This window comes from Vipera ursinii (genome assembly GCF_947247035.1).
Source record: "Vipera ursinii genome assembly, chromosome: 1".
Classification (NCBI taxonomy): domain Eukaryota; kingdom Metazoa; phylum Chordata; class Lepidosauria; order Squamata; family Viperidae; genus Vipera; species Vipera ursinii.
The window spans coordinates 317,917,495-317,942,379 of record NC_139512.1 but is presented as its reverse complement, the minus strand read 5'-3'; the positions used below and the strand labels follow the sequence as shown (position 1 = coordinate 317,942,379).

At 45.0% G+C, this 24,885-nt stretch overlaps 2 protein-coding genes across 5 annotated transcripts in view; one reads left to right on the top strand and one right to left on the bottom strand.

Annotated features, from left to right (window-relative positions):
- Positions 1 to 24,885, top strand: part of LOC310646835 (phosphofurin acidic cluster sorting protein 2-like) — a 290,543-nt gene that overhangs the window by 144,189 nt on the left and 121,469 nt on the right. Inside the window, exons 10-25 of one of the 3 annotated variants that reach the window (XM_083373584.1) lie at positions 188 to 281; positions 794 to 865; positions 3,113 to 3,240; positions 3,754 to 3,886; positions 4,119 to 4,223; positions 4,709 to 4,815; positions 5,167 to 5,321; positions 5,703 to 5,813; positions 5,939 to 6,041; positions 11,277 to 11,319; positions 11,764 to 11,806; positions 14,168 to 14,309; positions 16,473 to 16,509; positions 16,612 to 16,696; positions 17,220 to 17,333; positions 17,688 to 19,843. In XM_083373584.1, coding sequence (XP_083229710.1) covers positions 188 to 281; positions 794 to 865; positions 3,113 to 3,240; positions 3,754 to 3,886; positions 4,119 to 4,223; positions 4,709 to 4,815; positions 5,167 to 5,321; positions 5,703 to 5,813; positions 5,939 to 6,041; positions 11,277 to 11,319; positions 11,764 to 11,806; positions 14,168 to 14,309; positions 16,473 to 16,509; positions 16,612 to 16,696; positions 17,220 to 17,333; positions 17,688 to 17,803 — 1,588 coding nt within the window. In that variant the 3' untranslated portion in view covers positions 17,804 to 19,843. Of the gene's footprint in view, positions 1 to 187; positions 282 to 793; positions 866 to 3,112; positions 3,241 to 3,753; positions 3,887 to 4,118; positions 4,224 to 4,708; positions 4,816 to 5,166; positions 5,322 to 5,702; positions 5,814 to 5,938; positions 6,042 to 11,276; positions 11,320 to 11,763; positions 11,807 to 14,167; positions 14,310 to 16,472; positions 16,697 to 17,219; positions 17,334 to 17,687; positions 19,844 to 24,885 lie in introns of those variants that run through there. The other 2 variants (XR_014493775.1, XM_083373583.1) reach the window with 2 other exon arrangements.
- Positions 8,876 to 24,885, bottom strand: part of CUL7 (cullin 7) — a 41,877-nt gene continuing 25,867 nt past the window's right edge. The window contains exons 24-28 of one of the 2 annotated variants that reach the window (XM_083373476.1): positions 24,565 to 24,673; positions 24,142 to 24,338; positions 22,769 to 22,917; positions 12,498 to 12,573; positions 8,876 to 8,927 (exon numbers count right to left, since the gene is read on the bottom strand). In XM_083373476.1, the coding sequence (XP_083229602.1) occupies positions 8,919 to 8,927; positions 12,498 to 12,573; positions 22,769 to 22,917; positions 24,142 to 24,338; positions 24,565 to 24,673 (540 nt within the window). In that variant the 3' untranslated portion in view covers positions 8,876 to 8,918. Of the gene's footprint in view, positions 8,928 to 12,497; positions 12,574 to 22,163; positions 22,918 to 24,141; positions 24,339 to 24,564; positions 24,674 to 24,885 lie in introns of those variants that run through there. The other variant, XM_083373475.1, reaches the window with a different exon arrangement.

Here is a 24,885-nt window from a genome sequence, read left to right as displayed (position 1 = left end):
AGTCATAAAAGAGCCAAGGTTGCCTACCCCTGGACTAGGGCTTTGGTGATGGGTTTGCTTGTGGTGCTCCATGGGGATAGAGAACGGGGTGGAATTCAAGCTTGGGTAATGGTGACTTCACTTCTCCCTCATTTCTCTTTCTGTCTGTCTGTCTGTCTCTCTGTCTGTCTGTCTGTTTCTTCTGCAGGCGCTTCTTTGAGGGCGTCTCTCACTCTGGTTCCCAGACTGAGATCAGCAGTCTGCACAGCCAAAAAGGGCAGGAGCGAGAGTCGGGCAGCCCTGTGAGTTGTTATTCCTTCCTTCCTTTCCTTCCTTCCTTCCTTCCTTCCTTCCTTCCTTCCTTCCTTCCTTCCTTCCTTCCTTCCTTCCTTCCTTCCTTCCTTCCCCCGACTTTCTGGTTTGCCCATCTGTGCTTTAATAACAATTCCCACTACATGCATTTGCTTTTCCTTCTTCTGTCTTTCCTTAATGAGCTTCTTTTTTCCAATTTAGAAGAAGTAGGATAGGAGCAAGCCAACCAAACTTACTGAGCTGGGCCCCCTGGGTTCCTGCAGTGACCAAATGAAAGGGAGGGTGGCTATTTTCCTCTACAACCTCTTCTGTGGCCCATGGGTCTGTTTCCAATATTCTGGACAATGAGAAAGCACAGTGTGTTTTGACGTGTGCCTGTTCTTCCTATGTCTGGAATACCTCTGCTTCTGCTCCTAAGATTTCATGGATGCAAAGTTGTCACTACTCATCCATTTTCTTCTTCCCTCCCCCATGCCTGCTTGCTCTCTGCCCACTCTCCCAGGGAGAAGCAGAGAAGTGGAAAGTGGGTATCCCACGCACCCAAGATGAGGCTGCTGTGGAAAATGCAGCTATGGTGAGTCCTCTCCTTTCCTGGCTGTTTTACGAAGTTTTTGCCACCCCATCTGATCTGGGAGTTTATCCAAATGAGCAAATGGTTTTCTTCATGTTGCTCATCTGATCCCTAGTTGTCAGTGGCCATCAGTCTGACACTTATTCTGGGCAAATGATAGGTATTCCACTGGGAACAGAACAGTCTTTGGGTCCAGATTTCCAAATACTGTACATTTGAGTGTTCCTAAGCTAAAACAAACTTTCCATCTCTCCTGCTGCAGGGATTTTGGGATGGTTGGCCCCTGCTATGCAGATGTGCCCAACCTTTGCTGCTTACTCATGGGACCCTGCCACACCGGGTCATACAGCAGCAGGGTGTTTGTGTTGTTTTTTGCTTTGACCCATCAGAAACTCATTAGCTCACAATAAAGAGACGCTTACTCTGGGTGATTGTTTTTCATGAATAACCCTTCTCCAAACAAAGGAGAATTTTTTAGAGCAGTATAAACTTTATCTTTCATAAACTAAGCATTTGTAAGTGGTTGGTCTGAGCATCTTCCTGCTTCAGTCCGTTCTAATGTCCCTGTGAGCAGCAGCTTTAGAGGTGGTGGGAGAAAATGACTCACGGAGCCCTTGAGATACATTGGCAATCTCTGGGGAGATTCTAGCATTAATCTTTCTGTATCCGTGCTAGATATATACTAGCATTATGCACTAGTCATCCACTCTGTGTATTCTGGCTACTACTCCCCAATACTAATTTACATGAAGAAAAGTACCCTGTGCTTTCTTCTACTCTTATCTACATCCACAGTCTCTGTGGGTACTGAAACATTTAGAGCTCTTGCTGGTATTTCTATATACTGGAGCAGTGGTGGATGGAATGAAGGGAATTTAGGAAACACAATGGTTGTACATAGCTCTGTTTGATTGATACATTCTGCTGGCCATTTCAGTTGTTGATTCATCCCACCACCTCATTGCATAGTGGAATCACATATTCTTTATTTGTACAGGTAGTCCTTGACTTATGACCATTTGCTTAATGATGGTTTGAATTAATGATGGTTTTGGCAAGGGTGCTGTGCAGCCTGTAAAGCACTTCTGACCATTGCAAAATATTGCATTACCACCCTACAGTCTCGTGATCACGATCTGGCTTCTGGGTAACCAGTTTGCACTTTGCCGTTTGCAGTCTTCTCTGCTGGCTTCCCCAGAAAGTCAGTGCAGAGATGCTTGCAAGCCTGCCAAGAGGACTCTTTCTCATCTCTGAGGGTTGGCTGAAAGAGCTCCCTGCCAAAGGATTTCATCTCCATGTCTACTTGGATTGTTGAAATCCACATCCAAATCCAAAGGGAGACCCTAATGAAATCAAAGCAGACAAGGAGCTGCAATCCTTTGGCAGGGAGCTCTTTCAGCCAGCACCCAGGGATGAAGGGGACTGAAATCCAAGTAGGGATTTCAGCTCTGAGCAGAGAGGCAACGTGGTAAGGTAAGGAGCACCGGGTGCCTCAGAGTGGAGAAAGCCTTGAGAGACCTGGTACAGGTCACATGTGAGTGTCTCTCTGCTGAGGGGCTGAAAATCCTGCTTGGATTTTGGCAGGGAGATTTTCAGTTCCTGAGCAGAGAGATACTGAACATGCACCCTGCACCAAGTCTCCCAAGGTCTCCCCCGTCCCCTGAGGCACCCTACGTGCCTTACATGGGATTCCCCTGTTTAATGATCTCTGAGAGTGCTTAACGACCTCATTCAGGAATGCCAGAATTGTGGTCATTGAGTGAAGCAGTCATGTGACATCTCACTTAACAACTGCTTTGCTCAACAACTAAGATTCTGGTTACAATTGTGGTTGTAAGTCAAGGACCACCTGCAGCTTTGCAGGCACAGTCGAGGATTTTCTCCCCACCTTCTAGAATCATGTAAATTAAATTGGGCTCTTTTTTAAAACTATGGAACAACTCATAATTCAACCTTCCTGTTAGCATTCTTTCTGCTTTTGTCTGTTTGACTGGGATGAACTATAGAGATGGCCGTAATGATGTAGCAGTGGGGGTAGAAATGTGCATTAGTGAATTGAGGTGTAGGAAGAGGTTGAAGAAAAAGCATGCAGGGTGGGGCAGAGGCATGCCAATAAAGCCATTCCATTTGACGTTCTTCTGGGGCTCCAAAACAAAACACATCCACAAACAGACTTTCCAATGCTTTCTGTGCATCGTCATTTCTTTGGTTATTGGGCATATTGGAAATATAATAACCACATGATCTCAGGAGCTGGAGGCAAACGATTCCTGTCCAGGAGGAGCAGCTGAGACGGTATTGAAGGAGAGCAGCATGGACAGGCTTGCCCAACTGAGCAATGTAAGCAAGCCGGAGTTCCCAGCCACTGTTTCCCCCAGGTAAGAAAGGCCCCATCTGTAATGGGCAGCTGATCTTGCATAGGTAGCGGCTGTGTTGGCCATGCAGAGGTCCTTCCATCTTGGGGCCAATATTCAGGTAGAAATCCTAAGTCTGCTGTGGCTCAGGCATGGATTCTTGGCCTAAGATTTCTTCAGGTATTTGAATTCTTCAAAAACCTAAGATGTTTGCCCAGATACCCTTTCAACCCCAAACTGGCATAGCATAATAAATACTCAAATCATAGGTGATGGTACACTTGGTTGATTTTTATAGACTTTGACAAACAATATTGTTTTACAATGTCCAGTTAATCCCTGTTGCTAGGGTGCACTTCTTAGCCTCCCTGCCCCTCTTCAGTCTCTTATGTTTGGGTCTCAATAGCTATTGATGACTTAGAAGCTCTGGCCACTGATGGCTTTTGCTCAGTAGCACAGCAGAGACTTTCTTTGGGCATCTGAGGCCTGCCTATCCTCCCCCAACCTGTGCTGATAAACCTGCTGTTTGTCTTTCAGCAAAGCTGAGAACAAGCAGCTTTGGCGACCTCGCAGTATGTCTGTCAAGGATAGACAAAACTCCAAGAGCCACAGTGACCGAACCGGTAGCCTGGACAGTGAGGGCTCCCCAGATTCCCGGCAGAACAGCCAGGTTAGGCTGGGGTGCTGGGGGTGATGCTGTTTGTGGGGTGAGAAAGCCTCTTTCCTGGCACGGAGGGGAGGGGGGAAGAGAAATGCCTTAAATGGGGCGTGGAGAAAGAAAACCAAAGTAGTAGAGACATTTGGAACTTTCCCAAGACAGCCAAAGTCTCTCCTACCTTTATGGTCTTTCCTGATGCAGGGATTGGAACTATCCTGAACATGGCTTTCCTTTGCTGCTGCAGGTGCCCCGGAAATCTGTGTATGATCAGCTCAACCAGATCCTGGTCTCCGACGAGCAGCTGCCTGAGAGCATCATCCTGGTGAACATCTCAGAGTGGCAAGGCCAGGTGAGGAAGCCCTGAAGGCAGCTGATTGCACCAGGGTTGCGTTTAACTAACCCCCCTGCTCTGCTTGTGAAAAGCAGTTCATGATTTTACAGAGTGGATTGGCCAAAAAAAGGGGGAAAAACATTTATAACAATTAAATGTACATTAAAACAATTAAATTTACAGAGGAGTATGCCAGATCAGATGTATAAATAACTCTGCAAATTAATGAATTGTATGGTATCAAATGAGCGTAAAGCAATGTAATAATCCAAACATGCTGAACATTCACATAAATTCAATATGACCTGTTTTGGCATAATTTTGCTCTGAAAAGCATCATACCAGATTTGCATATTAAATCCCAAATAAGTCCTTCTTGTAGCCTGTTAGCTCAGGAATAGATCTCAAACTACAGAGTCAAGAATAGGAGAACTTTGAGACCAAAGATGCTGCACGTCTGTTTTAGCTGCTTTTCTTGTATGTTTCTTGTTTTATATTGGCAGTACCTGTGTGATCAGCTCCAAGAACACAAGCAACCCATGGTCTCCACCTGCTCCATGGCAGATGTCCAGGCTGCCTTCAACACAATTGTTTCTCGCATTCAGAGATAGTGAGTATAGTCAGCCAAGGCCATGGTGAACAGATTCTGACTGGTTTCCCAAGTTAACCATGTGCCTGAGAACTTTGGTACTTGGTTATGTAGACCATGAAGCCACCCTGGTTGTAGCTTCAGAGATGGGAATTCCTTCTTATTTGGTCCAGCTTTCCACAGCCCGTTGCTTTCCTAGGCATTGATGCACAGCTTCCCATTATCTAAAAGACTGTTGGCTAGTTAGGAAGGCTAGGACCGTCTAACGGAGGGTAAAGCAGTGGGGAGTGTTGGCAATAAATAACGGGGCTTTGGTGTTGCTCTCCTCGATCTGTAGCCTTCGAACTTCTCAGAATTTCTCTTCCTCCGCAGCTGTAACTGTAATTCCCACATGCCTCCTCCAGTGAAAGTGGCTGTGGCAGGGGATCAGAGCTATCTGAGCATCGTCCTGCGCTTTTTTGTGGAGCAACTAGCCAGCAAGACTCCTGATTGGCTGAACTACCTCCGTTTTCTTGTGGTGCCCTTGGGTAAGAGTCTTGCCCGCTGGCGCCAGTTCTGAAAAGCTAAACCAGGGGAGCCTTCCTTCCTTTTTTGTTAGCATGCCAAAGCAGCTATGCCAACCAGGAAAAGAAAACATGGGCTAGAGAAATATGGAGGTGAGGCAATTTGCTATTCCTGTATGTTTGCTTAGACCAGGGGTAGGCAACCTCGGCTCTTTTATGACTCATGGACTTCAACTCCCAGAATTCCTGAGTCAGCAGGAAGTCCATGAGTCATAAAAGAGCCGAGGTTGCCTACCCCTGGCTTAGACCTTTGGCTCAACTTTGTAAGGAGAGGATAAGGGAATTATCTTGTTTATATCCTCCACCCTTTCTTCCCTTTGTTTAAATGCTCTGTATCCTTCCCAGGCTCTCACCCCTTGGCCAAATACCTTGGTTCAGTTGATAATAGATACAGCACCCTGTTTCTGGATGCGGCCTGGAGAGAGCTCTTTAGCAGAGTTGACGCCCCTAGTTCAGGTAAGAGCTGGAATTAATTGGCTGTAGCAACAAAGATATCTGGGATATCTGTTCTAAGAAGCTGTTTGCCTCACTGGTGCTCTATTATGTGCCCCCTCCAATCCCCTCTCTCCATCTCTTTCCAGATACTGTGGACATCCCTGGCCGGGTTGCTCAGTTCATTACAGGTGCCAATGTATCTCACCAGCTACCCATTTCAGAGGCCATGTTGACCTACAAACAGAAGAGGTAGGACAACTTGCAGTCTTCCTTCCTTTCACCTCTCCTTCCTTTCACTCTCTTTAAGGCTTCACTAAGTAACAGCGGTGTTAGGGATGCGGTGGCTCAGTGGGTTAGGACGCTGAGCTTGTCGATCAGAAGGTCAGCAGTTTGGTGGGTCGAATCCCGAGTGCCGCGTAACAGAGTGAGCACCTGTTACTCGTCCCAGCTTCTGCCAATCTATCAGTTCGAAAGCACGTAAAAATGCAAGTAGAAAAATAGGGAGCACTATGGTGGGAAGGTAACAGCGTTCCGTGCGCCTTTGGCGTCTAGACATGCCGGTCACATGACCATGGAGACAAGCGCTGGCTCTTTGGCTTTGAAACGGAGATGAGCACCAGCCCCTAGAGTCAGAAACGACTAGCACGCATGTGCGGGGGAATCTCTACCTCTACTTCTAAGTAGCAGAATTACTTATCTGAACCCATCTAACATGGAGCCCATCTCTTTTGGTGCATGGCTGCATCCCCATATTTCTTGGTGTGTGGGAGGGTGCTATGCTGGGCTGGGCAGTGAGGCCTGATAAGAGGAGGGAAACTGTTGTTCATTTTCTGCATTTTGAGATAGGACACACACAAAACATACTGTAGTGAATACTCTAAAGTAGGCCTTAGGAGTTAAAAACAGAACAATCTCTGTGATGCTTCCAAACCAGAAAAAAAACCCTCTATTTGCCTGTGCGTGACACAGCTCTATCTACTTGACATCATTGCTCGTACCCATTATGACCTGATATCTCCCCCACCCCCCAAAAAACCCAAATCATCCTTCTGGGAGCACCAGGCAGTTGTCGCTTCTACTTTACATGATCTCTTTTCCATGTGTTTCCAGGGAACGTGACCAGGTTTTGCTGGTTGATCCTCATATCGCTCTTAAAAGCACAGGGCAGCAGGGAGAAAGCAGAATAGATAAGCAGTTTTTTTTTCTGCATTTGCCCCAGAATAAAGGCTGGTCTGAATAGTCATTTTGGGAATTGCAAGTGCTGTTTCTCTCCTTCCTCCCCCCACGGTCCAGGTGTATATGGGGTACATCAGGCCCCGCTCTTCTCTGCTTTTCCCTGCAGCCAAGAGGGACTGGCAGACAGTATGCACAGCTGGCTTGCTGCACTCAGTAGGGGAGTTTCTGGGCAGGTCGAAAAAGGACTCTGTTTTTTGCCGGAACATTCCTGGGCTGAGGGAAGCTCCGCCCTCCCCAAGCAGACTTGTTATTGAATTGGAGGCATAGCGATATTTTCATTTCTATGAGGTTTATTTCACAGCTGTTTTAAACACTATTAAAAAGAAAGTTGCGTGTCTCAGAGCAAAGCGCCAGCCTTCAAAATCATCTTTATTACCAGGGATGCATTCAGCTTCCACATAGACCCCACATATGTTTTCACAGACTAGCCATACAGGCCTTTATTTTAGATTTGCCCAGCAAAAAAGGCAGATGGTGTCTTGGAGGCTAGAAAGGGTAGCGGCGGGGCAACCTCACCAGTTTGCTTCCTGGTGAAGTGATGTTTTCTGTCTGACAGATTCTCTGCAACAAGTTTTCCCTCAAATAACCCACCAGTCTGCAGATGCTGAGGATACCAGCTCTAAATTAACCTCTGCTGATTTGCCCTGACGAGCAATTCTGTGCTAAAGCCCCACTGATGGGACAGCTTCTGCCAGGAAATGAAACTTTTCCAGTGGCTCTGTGAGAGGATGGGGAGAAGGGCGGGGCAGGGCTGTAGGTCATAAAGAACTGACTTAAGTTATCTGGACACATGACAGTTGTGACGATGTGGCTTTCTGCCCCCATTGCCATGTACAGGACTTGTCTTCTGGTATTGCTTTCTGGGCATTTGAAGTGGTGGCTTCTGCCCAGAACCTGGACTGCATGTAGGTGATGCGTCTTCAGCTAGCTTGCCACCCACACCGGCTGCAACATAACACGCACATGCATTCCCCAAAATGACTGCATTGCTTGCTGTTGTCTAAATAGATCTGTAAATGCCGGTATTAAAAATGGGCTTGGAATTGAGCAAGTTCTTTGCATTGCAGAATCTGCAGTTACTGTGAAGGAGGAAGCCTGCGGGCTAAAAGTGGCCTCCGAACCTCTTTTTGGGGGACTCTTGGGAGATCCCAAAAATGTGTCGTTGAAACTTAGCAATGAGCTGTCAGTTTATACAATATAATTTCTTATTTTGGAAAGCAAAAGAGGTGCTTTAAGCTTCTAGTAGACTTGAATCCACCTATTTTACTTTAAAAAATAAAAATAAAAAAGGTTATTAAAATTCTCTCTGATGCTGTTACTGTACGTCCCCTGTGGCTTTAACTGTCAAAGATGGGAGAAAAAGATGGTGCTGTGTAACTCACTACTCAGATAACTGAAGGCAAAGAAATTAAACTACGGGTAGGAGGGCAAGGCCTACATATGTATTTTTAAAAAATTCTCCATTATTAAAGTACACCGGCATTCAAGTCAAAAGTTAAAATGATGAAATGTTGGCATTTTCTAATACTAAGAGGAGCCTAAAGAGCTTTGAATAAATTGTTCCTACCTCTTTCCCCCCCAAAACTTTCTAAAAAACCAGAATAGAGTCTTGCCAATACCCCAAAACACATAGTAGATGGAGAGAACCTGTCTTTGGCCTTAGTATACCATTCGTACATATGTATTTCTTCTGGTAGTTCTTTGACAACCATTCCTGTGAGAGTGCATGTATTCTGTTAATAAATCTCACCTCATAATGCAGAGCCATAGGGAAACAAGGGGTGTGGCATTGGAAGCGCATTCAGAACCCAGCCAACATCCCAGTTGAGCAGAGAAGGCTCTAGCATCTCTATGGTCAATTGTTTGCGGTGCATGGAGTTCCAGGTCACTTCAGATACCCTGTTGTTGCGAGGAAAAATAATTTAAAATAATTTAATAGCAGTGGCAATGATTTGCAGTTTTTCCATGCTTGGTATCTGAATGGAGAGGACATGAGCATTCATACCAAATGAAGATGGCTAGATCTGTGAGAGCAGCAACACTACAGTTAGGCAAAATGATTAGAGAAGGTCAGTAGTGGAAGTTGACATGTCCATCTCTGGTTGTGGTCTCTGCCAGGGAGGAGATCCATTGTGGATGACAAAAAAGGCCTCTTTTGAGCAGTAAATGCATATTTTTAAAAAGCCATTCTGTTTAATTCAGTGGTAGTAATAGGTTTATTCGATGGAACAGTATGTTTTAAGGGGGTTGGCAGTGAAGACTGCTGCTAGTTTGGTACCCTCACTCTTGTTCCCCAGCAAACTTCCCCCACCCCCTTGCTCTTTCTTTTTCTCTTTTTCTCATTCTCTATTTCTCTGTCTCTCTGTTTCATTTGAATTCTGCCAGCTTTTTCATTCTCTTTGCCTTACGATGGTGGCTTAGAACAACTTATCCAAAGAGAACTTTTTTTTAAAAATCCCATTTATATCCTGCCCTTCTCCGAAGACCCAGGGCGGCTTACAATCTAAGAAGCACACATCAATGTGCTTAGCAATAGCCTTCATTCTATGTATATGCCTGCTTATTAGGGCTTTTGCTCCCCCCAGCGGCATTTTTACAAAGTCAGCTTATTGCCCCCAACAATCTGGGTCCTCATTTTACCTACCTCGGAAGGATGGAAGGCTGAGTCAACCTTGAGCCTGGTGGGATGCGAACCTGCACTAATTGCAGGCAGCTGGTGTTACTTAAGGAGGCATTGGCTTCTGGGCCTCCGGGTTGCTGTCTGGGAAAAGGCAGGCAAATGGGCAGGGGGGCAGGGCAGGTGGTCTACCCAGGCTGATAATAATAATAATAATAATAATAATAATAATAATAATAATAATAATAATAATAATAATAATAATAATAATAATAATAAAGTTGGAAGGGACCTTGGAGGTCATCTAGTCCAACCCCCTGCTAAGGCAGGAAACCCTATACCATTTCAGGCAAATGGCTGTCCAGTCTCTTCTTAAAAACTTCCAGTGTTGGAGCTTTTACCACTTCTGGAGGCAGGTTGTTCCACTGGTTAATTGTTCTAACTGTCAGGAAATTCCTCCTTAGTTCTAGGTTGCTTCTCTCCTTGACTAGTTTCCATCGCTTCTTGTCCTGCTTATGTCCAAGCCTCCCCCAAATGTGGAGTCATTGCTGGCACCACTGTTTTGTAGGACAGCTCTCTCTTTCTTTGAGACAGCTGTGCCATAAATACTGCCAAGTACAGTAACCATGCTAGGTGGGAAGTGGTTCAAAACATTTGAAATGTCGCTGTTCCTCTTCGTGGGATTTGAGCTGTCTTCTGCCGAAAGCTAACCAGGAACCACCTCAGAAGGGTGGCCTTGGGAAGAAATGTCATGTTCTCTAATCACTAATTCAAGGGTCACCAGGAGTTGCAGTGGGTTTCTTCTCTCCCTTCCCCGGTTGAGTACAATGTAACATTGATGGCTCAGCCTTGCCGAGTGAGACGGGCACGGTGTGTTGTCTACCAGCGCCAGAGTCTTAACTGCTTGTATTCCAAGTAGTGCTTATGCCTGTCCCTCTTCTTGGTTTTTGGCATTCAAGGAAAAGAAGCCTCTATTTTGATTTTTATATCAGGTATTGGACTGTGGCTTGCTGCAGTGTTGCCTTTCTCTCCTGTGTCCGTCCGTCTCATCTCTTTGTCTAGGAACAGAATGAGTGCTTCCCCTGCCTGTCTTGCCTGAGGCCAGGCTGCTGGCTGTCCCTGGTTGCATGTGAGACCTCCCGCCTGTGGAAGTCACAGAGAAGGAAGCTGGCCTGTCTTCCTTCCTCTCGAGTCTCTTCTGCATTTGTCCCTTTGCCTTCCCATCTTTCCTGCGCACTGTGATCCTGTGCTCAGCATTGGGGTTGCGCGGGGGGAAGTTTGCTATGCTGTGTGAAAGTGAGGGAACCGTCCCGCTTCCTTCCACCTTCCCGAGAAAGAGACACCATTGCTTGCCTCTGCGATAGCTGCTTGTTTATTACATCAGGCTTTTGCTGGGGTTGCCTGGCCAAATCCTGGAATCTGTCCATTTCTCCCAAAGCTGCCCTTTCTGCTTGTGTCCAACGGCACTGCAAGGGGAGGGGGCAGAGCTATTTGACAGTGGTTGGTAACGTGACCAGCAAAGGATGATGGGAGGCAAAGCTTTGGGTGAGCTCCACTTCACAGGTGGCCTTTGCAGGTGGAGGACTCTGCAGGGACTTGCCATTGTAATTACGTCTGTTCCATTTTTACAGCCCAGATGAGGATTCCTGTCAGAAATTTGTGCCGTTTGTTGGGGTAAGTGCGTTGGAGTGCATCAACCAGTAATTAATTGCTAGAGCAGAGTTTTCCAAGCCTTGTGAACTTTAAAATGTGTGGACTTCAACTTCCAGAATTCCCCAGCCATTTTCTTTGCTTCTTGAGATGCCTACAGAAGAAATTGAATGTGTATGCATTGCATGAAGGGGTCTTGTTGCAAGTTGGTTTTTTGGTGTGAAGCTCTGGGCAGGCCCATCCGGGATATTTGCAGTGTGTGCCCAAAAAGTCAAGATGGCAGTCATGGTGGTGCAATGAAATCTCCACCCATGATGCACATAAAAATCAGGCAGCTTCTGTGACTTTTTGAACTCCACACTGCGGACCTCCTTCCTGCCCCCCCCCCCAGTGCGCCAGGTCTATCAGGGTGGTAGAATATTGCCTGTTACAATTTCTTGATTTTGAGCATTTTTTCCTCCCACACAGGTGGTGAAAGTGGGACTTGTGGAGCAGTCCTTCAGCACTTCAGGTGAGAGATGGGCACAGGTGGCGATAAGAATTGGGTCCTTCAGGCGGCGGTCATGCTCTGTTTTCACTCCTGCCTTGTATCCTGCAGACCAGGGCAAATTTGGGGTAATTATGGGGCAGAGATGCTATGGCAACTTGCCTCATTTATAACCTCTCCTGGTTTTGCACATCACTGAGGCCCAGGCTTTTGAGAACGACAAAAACAGGAGAGGCAAAATGAATCAATGCCTGGTCATACTTCAACAGAATCAGGGCAGTTCTCTCATTTGACTGCACTGAAATTTGGGAAGCTCCTCTTTAAACCCACTTGTCCTTTTCAATCTTTTTCTGATGCCATTAGGGTTTCAAATTGAGGAGAGTTAGGACCTTTTCCCCTCTGTCCTCACATTCTGTCATTCTCACTCCTCAACCACCATCCATTTAGCTGGGGAGTCTGGAGAGGAGTTGTTATGGCTACATCCATTGTTTCATTTGGTTTTTGGATCTGCTGAAAGCTGCAGTCACGTTCAGGTGAATGTGATTACATCTCTCTTTCATTTCTAAACCCATCATATACCATTGAGGAGAGACAAGGAGATTGGGGGAGAAACATGTAGAGAATAGGTTGGTGTTCCTCTGCCTTATTTTTGGTTTTGCTGTCAATTGTTTTATCAGATTGTTTTTACTGAAAATTGTTTTATTATTTTGTATACCTCTCTGAGGTCCGTTGAGATGAAGCGCTTGTTTTGCCAAGTGTCAGGGTTGACCAGGCAATTGGTTCCTTTGGGTCTAGAGACAAGAAGCATACCAATGAATAAAATTAAGCCTTATTATTAACTTAAGCAAACAAATGTAAAAGCATAACATAAAAAGCATATACCATATACCAACAAGATGATACCCAAATGTCTTACAAGCTATTAGGAGTTCCCTTAATGACAGCAGACATCTCCCAAGGTCTGCTCAATTTCCCCAGGACCCAGTGCTAGGCTCTGTGCAGAAGCTTCCAGCTTAAAGGCCAGTATTAGGTTTTCATTAAAATTTGGCGCCATAACTTCATGGCTCTGCTTTAAGGTCATGACACCGCAAGATCTAATTTTAAACAGATGGCACATGACTCTGGGGTGGGCAGTGAAAGTCTGAAACTTTCCCAGATAAGAAAAGCTTTGCAGCTATGTGAAGACCCCTCCTCTCCCCTCCTTTATTCGGCAGGAATGTAACACAAATAGGTTAGCTCAGCATGAGCTGTAAACTTTTCAAGTTTTCTTAATATGAAGGAGGAATCAAAATATGTCACTCAACTCCTCAAAATAGTGTGGTATTCCACATTGCCACTACAGAGAGATGACAGTGGTTCTGTTGTTTTAAAAGAGTTTGTTCTGTGTAAAATGTCGATCAAGAGAAGAGGTGCTATACTACTAGAGAAAAAGTGCTGTTTTGGCATTTGTCTTTGAGAAAACTCAAAAGGGCAAAAGTGTGTATTATTACTGAGTAAAATTAAATATCTCTCCCTGCATTCTCCCTCCCTTCTTTCTGATAAAGGAATAGGAATCAAATAATAACGGTAGTTCTTGTGGCTCTAGGGCAGAGGCGCAGCCAATTTATTTGTGCACCACATTTTTTACCAAGAGATTGTTCAAATATAAATGTCACTATATCAAATGTGTCCAATTACATGAATTCAATTACAGTTCATTTGGAAAATACCAAGTTTAATTAAGCATAAAATAAATCATGTACATTACTCATGTCTAATAATAATCGCATATTCACTAGTTCATATCTAAATAGACCAAATAGAAAAAGTCTGAAAAACGAAGCACAGAAAGTGGAAGAACTTCGGGTTGTTGTTTTTTTTCCCAACCAGGAAGAGATTCATTGAAATCCCATATCCTAAAACCACAGAAGAGGCTTATCTTGGATTTTCCCTTCAATCTAGCTAGGCAGGAGAGCATCAGGAATCTCAAGATGCAATGCTGTTTTGGTTCCAGATGTGGGGGAAAAGCAAACACATGCCAACAGCATGCCGTGGTGTTTTATTTATCTATTTATTTATTTTTGCTGAATTGTCTGGGAACATACCACATACTGTTGTAAAACTGTTTTTCAAACCACAGTGGCTGGGTTGACACAATGGACTAAGCTGAAATCACATTGTGATGTAGCTTGTGTGCAAATCCAGCTGGTGCCTCTATCCTTTCCTTGTTCCTTCCATAGCAGCTACCTTGGTAGGTTTGGTAGGGCAATGCATATGGAAACAACCTAGCTCTGATAGCACATAGAAATCTCATTTGCTCCTCATTCCAGACAGCCAGGTTTTCCCCCCAAGTGCTCTGGGCAAAACAAGAGATATAATCAGGTGCTTTCCCACAATTTTTCCTAGTTGACTCCGATGATGCTACCATCTGCTCCACCTCACTGCTGAGCTCATCATCTCCATCTGGCGGAGGGATCCCTTACACCAAGGAAGCTGTAGGGACCCCTCCGCCCTCTCCCTCCGTCAGCAGTGGGCTCTCAGGAACTGGGTAAGCCCCTTTCAATTTACTTACGGGCGTTTTGTGATGCTATTCACTGGGTAGAGTCCTCTAGTTTAGCATTTTTAGCTTAGCATAATTTCTTTGGCTAGCAGGCGGCACCAGGACTTGTGCAGCTTTACAGGGTTGACACTCCAAAACTGGAATCAGAAACTGATTTTGGACCAGAATCCAATTTTGGTGAGGGCATAAAGAGATGTTAGCCTTTACAATGCCTAAAGCACCATTTCTCTCCTTAATTTTGGGGGGGAGCACCCCTCACCCAGAAAAAATGAAAAAAATAAAATAAATAAAGACAGAGGAGAAGAGCAACTTCAACTCCACCACTCTTAAGGAAGCTCAAGAGATTGCCAAAGTATATCAGCCCACGTTTTGCCCTCCTGGGTTAATTCAGTTCTGCCAAGAAGATTGAATGATTTCAAGGAGACATGACAGAAACAAATGAGCAAAAATATGTAAAGGTAATCCCCGAGTTATGACAGTTCACTTACTGTTAAAGGTTATGACCTAACTCTCCCCCCCCCAAAGTACTTATAACACAGTCCCAAAATTACGAATGTTGCAGCACCACGGCAGTTGTTCACACTTATGAATGACCACAGAGGCTCTGCAACATTCGCCCTGCCTATTCCCCTCCCCCAGGTCTCTACAGGCACTAGGCCTCTGGCTACCCACCTTGCGAAGATCCAGGGAGCCTTCCATTTCTTGGTCTGTTCAGTGCTTCAGGCCATTGGTGCGTTTGCAGAGAATGGAGGCCTAAAGTACCACAAGATCAGTATTGTGAGATTTTGCGCCACGGATCTCGCCTGATCTCTCAGTACTTTAGGCCTCTGTTCTCTGCAAATGGAGACCTGGATGAGATCTGCTTTGCAAATGGAGGGAAGGCCTGAAACACCAAAGCCTTCCTTCCATTTGCAAAGCCTTTTGCCGTATTTACAAAAAGCCTTTGCCACCAAGAACGGAGGCTGGGAGGGGAACACGGTTCCCTCCAGGCCTCCTTTCTTGTCAGCAAAGGCCTCCTCAAGCATTTGCTGACAACAGTGGAGGCCGGGATGGCCGCGTGCATCCCTCCGGGCCTCGTTTCTTGTGAGCAAAGGCCTCTGCCGTTGAGAACGGAGGCCTGGAGGAATGCATGCTCCCCTCTGGAGTTCCCTTTTCATTGACAAAATGCTTGAGAAGACCTTTGCTGATGAGAAAGGAGGCCCAGAGGGATGTATGCACCTCTCAGGGCTCTGTTTTTGTCAGCAAAGGCCTTTGCTGATGAGAATGGAGGTCCGGAGGAATACACACTCCCTTCCGGGGCTTCATTTTCATTGGCAAAGTGCTTGAGGAGTCTTTTGCCGATGAAAAAGGAGGCCTGGCGGGATGCAGGCACCTCTCCAGGCCTCTGTTTTTGCCAGCAAAGTGCTTGAGGAGGCCTTTGCCCATGAGAACGGAGGCCCAGAGGGATGTGCACGCCTCTCTGGGCCTCCATTTTTGTCAGCAAAGTGCTTGAATCAGGGAAGGCCTTGGGTGGTCTGAAGCAGGTGGCCTGTTCCATCACTAGGCCCCCATGGCCTTCCCCATCCTGAAATACCTCATGTGCACTTAACAACCCGTGCATCCGATTAGCGGTCAAGTTATGCAATTCACTCCTACGAATCCTCAAGTTATGAATATAATTGGCAGGCTCCACTACATTCATTAACTTGAGGACTACCTGTATTTATTCATTCAGTTTATTCTTACTGTAGAAATGCTGGAGGTATTGCCAGAATGCTTTGTTTGGGGATCATAACCGTATTGGCACAGGGAATGTGTGGTTCTATGAGAAAAGAAAATCTATCAAGAAAATTCAACTATTGAATGGCTGGAGACCATTAAAGGAATGAGATAATATCAAAGACTGGTTACAGTGACCTTGAGCTATAAAACAACTTGATAAATAAGAGGGCAAGTCATTATATTTATAAACGTACATGAATAGCAGAACTTTTACTCAGAGAAAAAATGCTGTCCAGTAAAAAGCAAAAGCAAACATTAACAGCACACCAGAATTCAGCTAAGTAACAGCATGTTGATCTCTTCTTCTCTTATAGTCTGGAGTGGTACAATGCCATCTACTGCTGAGGGCATAACTTAATTCAGATGGTTTTTCTTTTTCTCTTCTTTCAGGAATTTGAGCCCAGGTGTGGAGGTGATGGGACTGCAGGTAGACTACTGGACAGCTCAGGGGCCAGAGAAGAGAAAAGAGGCTGAGAAGCGGGAAATAGGCATCAAGAACACCCTGAAAAGCAACTTCCGCTCTCTGCAGGTCAGCCGCATCCCTAGTCCAGGAGAGCTCACCCCACCTAACACCATGGCCATGACTGTGGTCACCAAGGAGAAAAACAAAAAAGGTAACCCATCATCTAGCAGGGGTGTCAAACTCAATTTCATTGAGGGCCGCATCAGCATTGCGGTTGCCCTCATGGGGCCTGGTGGGTGTGGCCTGGGTGGGAGTGGCCTACTGGGTAGGCATGGCCAGCACTACATCGTTCGCATCAAGGGTGCCTATGGGGGCCTGGGCAGGAGTGGGACAGATCTGAGGGTCTCTGGCAGAAGGAGGGTCTCTGGGCCAGGGCCAAGGCAGTGGAGGCCGTTCCCTCACTGTTTTCAGGATGGCTTCGGGGGCCACATGAAACCGCTTCGCGGGCCGGATCCGGTCCCCGGGCCTTGTGTTTGACATGTCTGATCTAAGGAGTTTTTTTATTCAGGTTTTCTCACTTGGTTTGCCTGTAGTCATCCTGAGTGGCCTACGGTATAATGTTAACATAATTAATAAAAACTCCTTGTGGTTTGACGTGGAATCTGGAATTCGCTACTTTGCCCATAACTGTAGTTTGGATTTAGCTCTGTTGAGCCGTGATCTTTTCTTGGCAGTGATGTTCCTGAGTAAGAAACCTAAGGAGAAGGATTTGGAACCCAAGAGTCAAGTGATCGAAGGGATTACCCGCCTGATTTGCACAGCCAAGCATCAAAACACCATGTTGCGTGGTAAGTGGATTAGCTCAAAGGTTTCCAGGTTGGGACCTATCATGGCAGAGTTCTCCTCCTGCTTGATAAGGACAGAGTACAGTCTTCATATGGATCTGCCAAGTCTACACTTGCTTTCCTCAATCTGGTGACCTCCAAATGGGTTCCAGTCTCCATGTATCTGAAGGGATATCAGTTTGAGGAACATACTTCACAAAAAAAGCTAGGGTTAAATTTCTTCACCAGCACAATCATGCAGTTTGTTTATATAATATGGCTCTTTTCTCCCTTCACACATGCCCCAGAGCTTGACCTAGATATTTATCCTGCCTTTACCGTTCCTAGAATGGTAATGTTCTGTCATCTTTCTTACAGTTTGTATCGATGGTGTGGAGTGGAATGATGTGAAGTTTTTCCAGCTGGCTGCACAGTGGCCAACACACGTCAAACATTTTCCGATTGGTATCTTTGGCTACTCAAAGAATGTGTGATATGAAACAAGCAGGATAGAAGAATCCGGGCTCTGCCAGATAGACCAGAGGAGGACCATCCGCTTCCTTTGCTTCCGAAGACTGACTGCCCACACAGAGCCGACTCTGGCAAGGGCTCTACTTGCTCCATTTGTTCTGTGCAGGGAGCATCCCTATTTGCTTTATGTCTCACCCATGAGTTTTTTAGTTTAACATGAACTTGGGTTGTAGGAAAGGGAAGGAAGCAGATGCACACACATACAAAAAAAAAAAAACCAAGGGAGAAACGGCTTTTCAACACAGACTCTTGAGACTAGAATACCAGGCCTGTCTTCTCTGTTCATGTGACATCGGGAATGAAAGAGGCTGAGCAGGGTTGAATAGCTTCCCAAGTTGCTTGAGGAAGACGGGACAGAGTTCCTTTCCATGCCTTGTCTAGCTGGCTTGGGCAATAAATGGGAAGGCAGGTCCTCTTTTAACTTGCTGCTACCTTGTAAATCTCTAATGGGGAAAAAATGTGTGTTAACACCCTTTTCCTAGAACTGCTTAGCCAGGCTTGCCCAGAACATTCTGGACCAGTTGACCTCTGCTCACAAGTGCCACCTGGCAGTCCTTTCTTAGAATTCACCGAGGGCTCCTGCATCTTGGCATCTTGTAGTTTCTTTTTTAACATGAAGCCACTTTCCCCTGTCTCTCCTCTTATTTGGAGTGGAGCTGGCATCGTTTGACTTCTCACACAGTTGTGTAGAGCAGAGTATCTAACACAAGTATAAGGGGATGACAACTGAGACCAACATGATTTCTGGATCTGCTCCAGAGGCTGCTTGAGAGGTATATGAGCCATTTTGTGTTATCCTTACCTTGCTCAAACTTTTCTTGAGGAAGCAGCTAGAGGAACCGTTTCCTCCATTCATGAGCTGTGAGCACAACCGAAGGAGATGGCACATAACTGGACTTCAGCAAGGAGAGAAAATGGTCCAGGCTGTGCCATAAACCAGCAGGCAGGAGTACTCTTTTCCAGCAAAGGGAAGAATCATAGAATAGATTCTGAATGAACACTCTCTCAATAAAATAGAGGGGGGGGGAATCTTTCCTAAGCAGTATTGGGGAGGGGAAGGTGGAATGGGGCAGGTAGGCTTAAGCAATCCTTCAGCCTAAGAAAATGTAACTCGAGGGATGGGATTAGGCCATTTTCTCCCCAGAAGTATTTTAGCTATGCGTAAATATTGCATATTTGTTTTCTTTGCCTGTACCACACTGCTGTGCCCTGCTGTATAGGTAAGGTCAAGTACTAATATCTAAAGCTCATGGAAGTGGTGGGGCAAGCTGGGCCCCTCCCACCTCTGCTCAGATGAAGAAAAAGGTGCTCTCATGTGATGGAACCGGCTTCTGAATCAGTACACTCCATTTATTGCCAGCAAGAGTGCTCCCTTCCTCCTTTCCCCAGATCAGCACTTTGCCTGGACAGGTCTCAGGGTAGTTACTACATCCACAAGTTGTATCCAGTTCCACCTTTGCTGTGTTGTAATAGATCTGTGGCACTGACAGACTGATTGAAACTGGCGACTATGAGATCCACTGGCAAGTTCAGGTGCAATGATGTGCCGGGTGGGGGGGAGGGGATAGTCATAGACCTTTAAAATTGCTTAAATTGATCAGGAGGGATTGAACAAACAAATACAGTGTCAGAAGGCAGCTACTAGTGCCTCCTTTCCTTCCCTAGGTGGATTCACAAATGTCCCCATTCATTCTCTTATCCCTAAATCATGCAGGCTCCAAAGGCCAGGACCGCTGCCTTCCTGGAGCTTGTGTCACTAGAACTGCCAAACCAACGTCCCCTGCCTTGAAAGTGTGTCCTACCGAACTTAAGAGACCTAAACTGTGGTATTGCGCCTGCCTGGCGAATGCAGCTGCTCGTGGTTAGGAGAGCAGGGATGGTGGGTAAATCCCATTTTTTACAAGATTCTATTTTTGTTAATGTAAGGTTGCTTTCTGGATTAATTTTAATAAATTAATGCTGGTACCATTGTGACTGATAGCATCAGCTTGATTTTATTCTGTTTGGAATTGCATCTTGTTGTTCTTTGTGATTTAGGGGTGCAAATGACTTCACAAATTAAGGGGTCTTTAGTTTTGAATTTGCCTGAATACTTGAGGCTTTCCACCCTGAAATGCAGTCTAAAAAGTATGAAGAATTTAAGAAACAGACATGAAATGGGAAGGAGGGGGGGTCAACCTAAAGAAAACACCACCATCTGGCAGCTTTAGGTATTTTGTGTACAGTTAAGCAACTCTATATCCATCTACTGTGCTTATGTAGGCATCCCTTCTCATTGGGAATACAACAAAAATATGGCCTGCTCTTCTAGCAGCTTCTGACAGAAGCTTATTGACCCCATTATATCTCCTTGTCTGCTTGTTTATGAATCAGAATGACATACTTTTTTAAGGGCATTTAGTCTTGAACTATATGCCAAGATATTGGCAAGATCAGAATAAGAATTGCACTTGTTATATACAATCAATGTAGCTGCTTCTCATGTTTTAATGAATATTCTCTACCTTTAAAATTGCAATTCAACAGCAGTTTTTGAATGGGCTCTTTAAGAGCTAAAGCAAAGCTTTTTTATGAAGTGGACTCAGACTTACATACCGTTGTGGATCTATAAAACCATCCGGCCTCATTGGGAGTCAGGCAGCACATAACTTCCATGGATAATAATAATCTTAAGTTTTGCACAATAGTGAAAAGTGTAACAAAATTATTGCATCAATAGTGGACAATTCGTGGCTATGGGGTTGTATACAGTCCTTAGCCTCCTTTCATAATTGCACTGTCCTCAAACTGTTGGGAATAGCAGTCTTGTCTCTCTGGGCAGGGAAGAGAGGAAGAGAGAGAGAAAGGGCGTAGCAGGATATTCCAATCTGCTTTTGATTGTACCTGCCTGCATAGGTTTCAGTTCTATTGCCAAATGAATGCAGTTCTCCATGGAGAAAAACACAGCCTATTCCTGCTATCACTATAATTTTGATGTAAAAAATTCGAAGATAATAAAACACATATCTGCTATTTAAATTTCACCCCTTGCACAGAATACAATTTGTGTGGCAAGGGAAGTAGGAACCGTTTTGAAGGAAAGCTGACAGTATTTTTTAAAATCAAATTCTGGAGGATTTTGCACTTCAAATAAAGGCAAATATTGGATATTGTTGCAGGATCCAATCTGGGTTGGTCACCGAGACCAGAGGTTTATATAGTCTTTTACACTAAATCATCATACTCTCCAATTCAATCACTTGTAGTCCCTTTCTGGTTTCCTCTTAAGTCTGATCCTATTCTGTGGTGGAACTGCATATTGCTAAAAACTCTTCGCAAAGGAAGGAAAAGTGTGTCAGGAAAAGTACAACTGAGTAGGAACATATGAAATGAAAAAGGTCTGTTGCTGCACAAGAATTAATCATATCTGAGCAGCTGAAAGTTACTTTTCACAAATGTTAAATATTTACAGTTCTACCATTTAAAGAATTCTCTTTCCATTCTGTGATCGTGGAAAATGGGAATATGGGAATATGGCAAAAGGCTCCTTGGAACATACGAAGCAAAGCAGATCCTATTTGTTGTTTTTAATTTACTGAAGTTGGAAGTGAGCTGTTGGGCTTGTGAGCAAGAATCACTAGCTTATGTTAAATCATGGACAACTGGCTGTAATTCAAAAAGCCGCATTTTGTATATTGCCAAATTTGTCTTTATTTGGAATTTGTTAATTGATGCACTTCCAAGATTTTAGATAACATAGAAAGGAATTGAAGTGGAAGGCAGCTGCACTAGGTTACTAGGTAGCTCAAAACGTAAACCATGGAAATGTCAGCATCAGAAATATTGTTGAGCAGAAACTTCCATCTCTCATGTTTACATCTCAAGCAATCTACCACTGTAGGGAGAAAAAGATAAAGGGCTCCCAACCAATTAGTTCTCATAGTGAAATAAGCAACTACTTGCTCATAATGTGCAAAATGCAAGTAAGTAAATCATCTGAAGTTTTATGCTGCAAATAAAATAATAAAAATAAAAAATGAAATAATTTTCTTAATTTCAAGGTTAAGTAAACGGAACAGGTACCTGATTTTTTTACTTTGATCTAAAGCTTCCTTTCATCCAATCTTTATCAACTATTATTAGGCAGGGATGCAAGGGTCTACATAAGAAACCCAGGAGATAACAGAAATGCTAAAACCATATTCTTTACCAAGGACTAAAGAGTGTTTTTTCTAGATAAATGAACATGAATTACAAAAAAACCACACTCCTTGTTGTAAGGTAGACAACTGTAAATAAATAGAAAAAGTCCACTGTCTTAAGACAAAAGGCATGCATCAAGCGGAAGATGAATATAAGGATATTATATGAGGATCATATAGCAAAATGGGGTTTCATTACATCCTGTGGCAACACGATAGTCTGGAAATAGCAGTTGCACATGGTGGGGGTGCAGAATGGTTTGAACTGTCTGGCTTTAGAATTGAGCCACCTTGCTCAAGATATACAGAAAAAAGCTGTTGAATTATGGCTCAGGTCACGTCCCCCAACTGTGATTAGGCAGTGGAAGAACAATTCTTTTCAGGAAGAAGAAAAAAACTATTACTGGAAAACTGCTCTGTGCATCACATGGTCAGTTCTTCCCAGCTTGTAATGTTGGAGCATTCTGTTCTACTTGTAGAAAAACCAGTAGAAAGGGGGGAAAAACCACAAGAAACTCCCTATTGCCATACTAACCAGAAACTAGTGCTTTTACAAACAGCTTTTAGACTTACCTTCCTAGCTTGTTACACACACATACCAAGAGCCAATTTTATCTAAATGTAGAAAACGTCTGTTTCTTCTCCATACAAGGCATACTGGGCACTTTTTTGATTTGCACAGTCTGAAATACTACTTGAGGCTGATTCTTTGGCAGTACTGGGCTTGGAATATCTACACATACATACTGTAAAAGTTGTGGAAAGTTTTCCTGGCGCTGGACAGAACCCTGATTTAACAAATACAATATACAGGACAGGACATCAGCACTGCTGCAGACGTTTCCCAAGAAGTCTGAAGGTGAGGCACATCTCTGTTTGTGGCAGGCCTCAATTACCTGGGAGAGGCAAAAAGAATGAATGGAATTACAGGTAATCCTTGGGTTATGACGACTTGTTTAGCGACATTCAAAGTTATGATGGTTCTAGGGCATGAACCGGTGCAACTTAGGACAGATCACAAACTGCAGCCATTGCAATGTGCCCTTGGCCATGTGATTGTGAATTACAGTAGGTGCTTGGCAAGCAGGTCACAATTACAACAGTTGCAGCATCCTACGGTCATGTGATCTGCCATTTCCAACTCTCCCTGCTGGCTTCCCACAAGCAAAGTTGAGGTAAAAGCTAGCAGGAGGTTGCAAGTTGCTCTCGCCAGTCTTTTGCCTTCCCACCAGCAATTCATAGTACCTGTTGTGATTCAGGATGAGCCTGTGGGTTCGGCAGTTGGGTCAGACGATTCAGAGGAGGAGGAGGAGGAGGCGGGGTTTGGAGAGCCTGCAGAGGACAGTTCTGAGGCTTCACAGACCTCTCAGCCAGGCCCCTCCCATCTGGTTACTACGCAGACCCAGCTGTGTAAGCCTGACAGCGTGGATGAAGATGACCCACAGCTGGCCCTGTTCAAGGACGCCCGACGCAGGAGGCAGTCAATCAGGAGTAAACAGAGGAAGGCAATGGGGCACCTCGGAAGGAGGCAAAGAGAAGCCACACCTTGAACTGTTTAAAAGGGGAATGTGTGGGAGGGCTGGTTTGGTGAAGGCAAACGTTTGAATAGCTCCTGTTTTAGTGGTCCGTATTTTGTTTTGCTCAGTTTGCTCTGTTTTGGATCTGTTTTGTGTAAATAAATTTGGCAGGCCTACTTCCAGCCTTTTGCCTTTTGTACAGGGGTTGTCCCTGCCTTTTCTGCAGGGCCGGTAGTAGGCTGGAACAGAACAGTACCTACCCTTGGCACATGCCCGGCCTCCTACAGCATCCACCCAGGCTCTTCAGGGCCCTACCTGAAGCAACCTGCACACGGCACATACTCTTCTGCCAGCAGCTCTCACCCTCTTGCCTGGGATTCCTGCCTCTTTCTATGTTGTGATCACATGAGGTCCTCGGTCAACAGCCGGCATGAGTCTGGGGTTACATTGGCACCAGAACTGCCGGCACTGCCATCACTAAGCAATGTCATGTGACACGGCACTTAACAGCCACATCACGTTAGCAATGCAAATTCCAATCTCAGTTGCCGGTTATAGTGTTTCGTTGGGTTACCAGCTGAGCTGAATTCTTGCCATCCATACCTTGAACACCAGGCTGTCAATATGTATCTCTTTCTCCTCCTTCAGGATCTGGTTGAGGAGGCAGCAGATGAAGTTCTTTTTTCTCTCCAAAGCCTGGCATATTTTTTCTTCCGCATTCAGGTACATCGGTTTGGGTAAGAGGCACAGGCGCTGATCAGACACGTGACCCAGTGCCTCCTCATTCAGTCTTAAAATACCTGGCAAAGAAGACTCAGCATTAGAAGGGCAGAAATGTGGGCCTTTCTGAATTCAGCCGCCTCTGTCACACCTAGCCAGAAAGCTCTCTTGTTTCATAACTGAAGCTGGTAAACCAAGTGCTCCATGGGAGCAGCCCAAAGTCAAGATTTCCACCCAACTTGCTAGAGTTAATCTTCCAAAAGGACAAAATCCTCACTCTCTTGCAGAATATTCCTCCCCACTTACTCTGTCTCTGGGTGAGGATCCCATTCTCTTTTATCAAGGGTTTCAGTGCATGACCTAGGAGGACAGGGGAGAGACCTGTGACTTCTAATAGGGTCTCCACAGAAACTTCCTGAAACCAATAGAAGGAAAAAATAGTTGAGTATGCAGAACGAGATAGGAGAATGCTGTGACATGCAGTCTTTAAACCCATTCTGAGAGAGATTGTAAGTGCAATGAAATTCCCACTTCCAAGACTGATTAGTGCAGTAAAGAGGAAAAGATCCTGGGAAAAGGATTCCCAACACAGCACACACAGACTCAATTCAACCTTACCAAGATTTC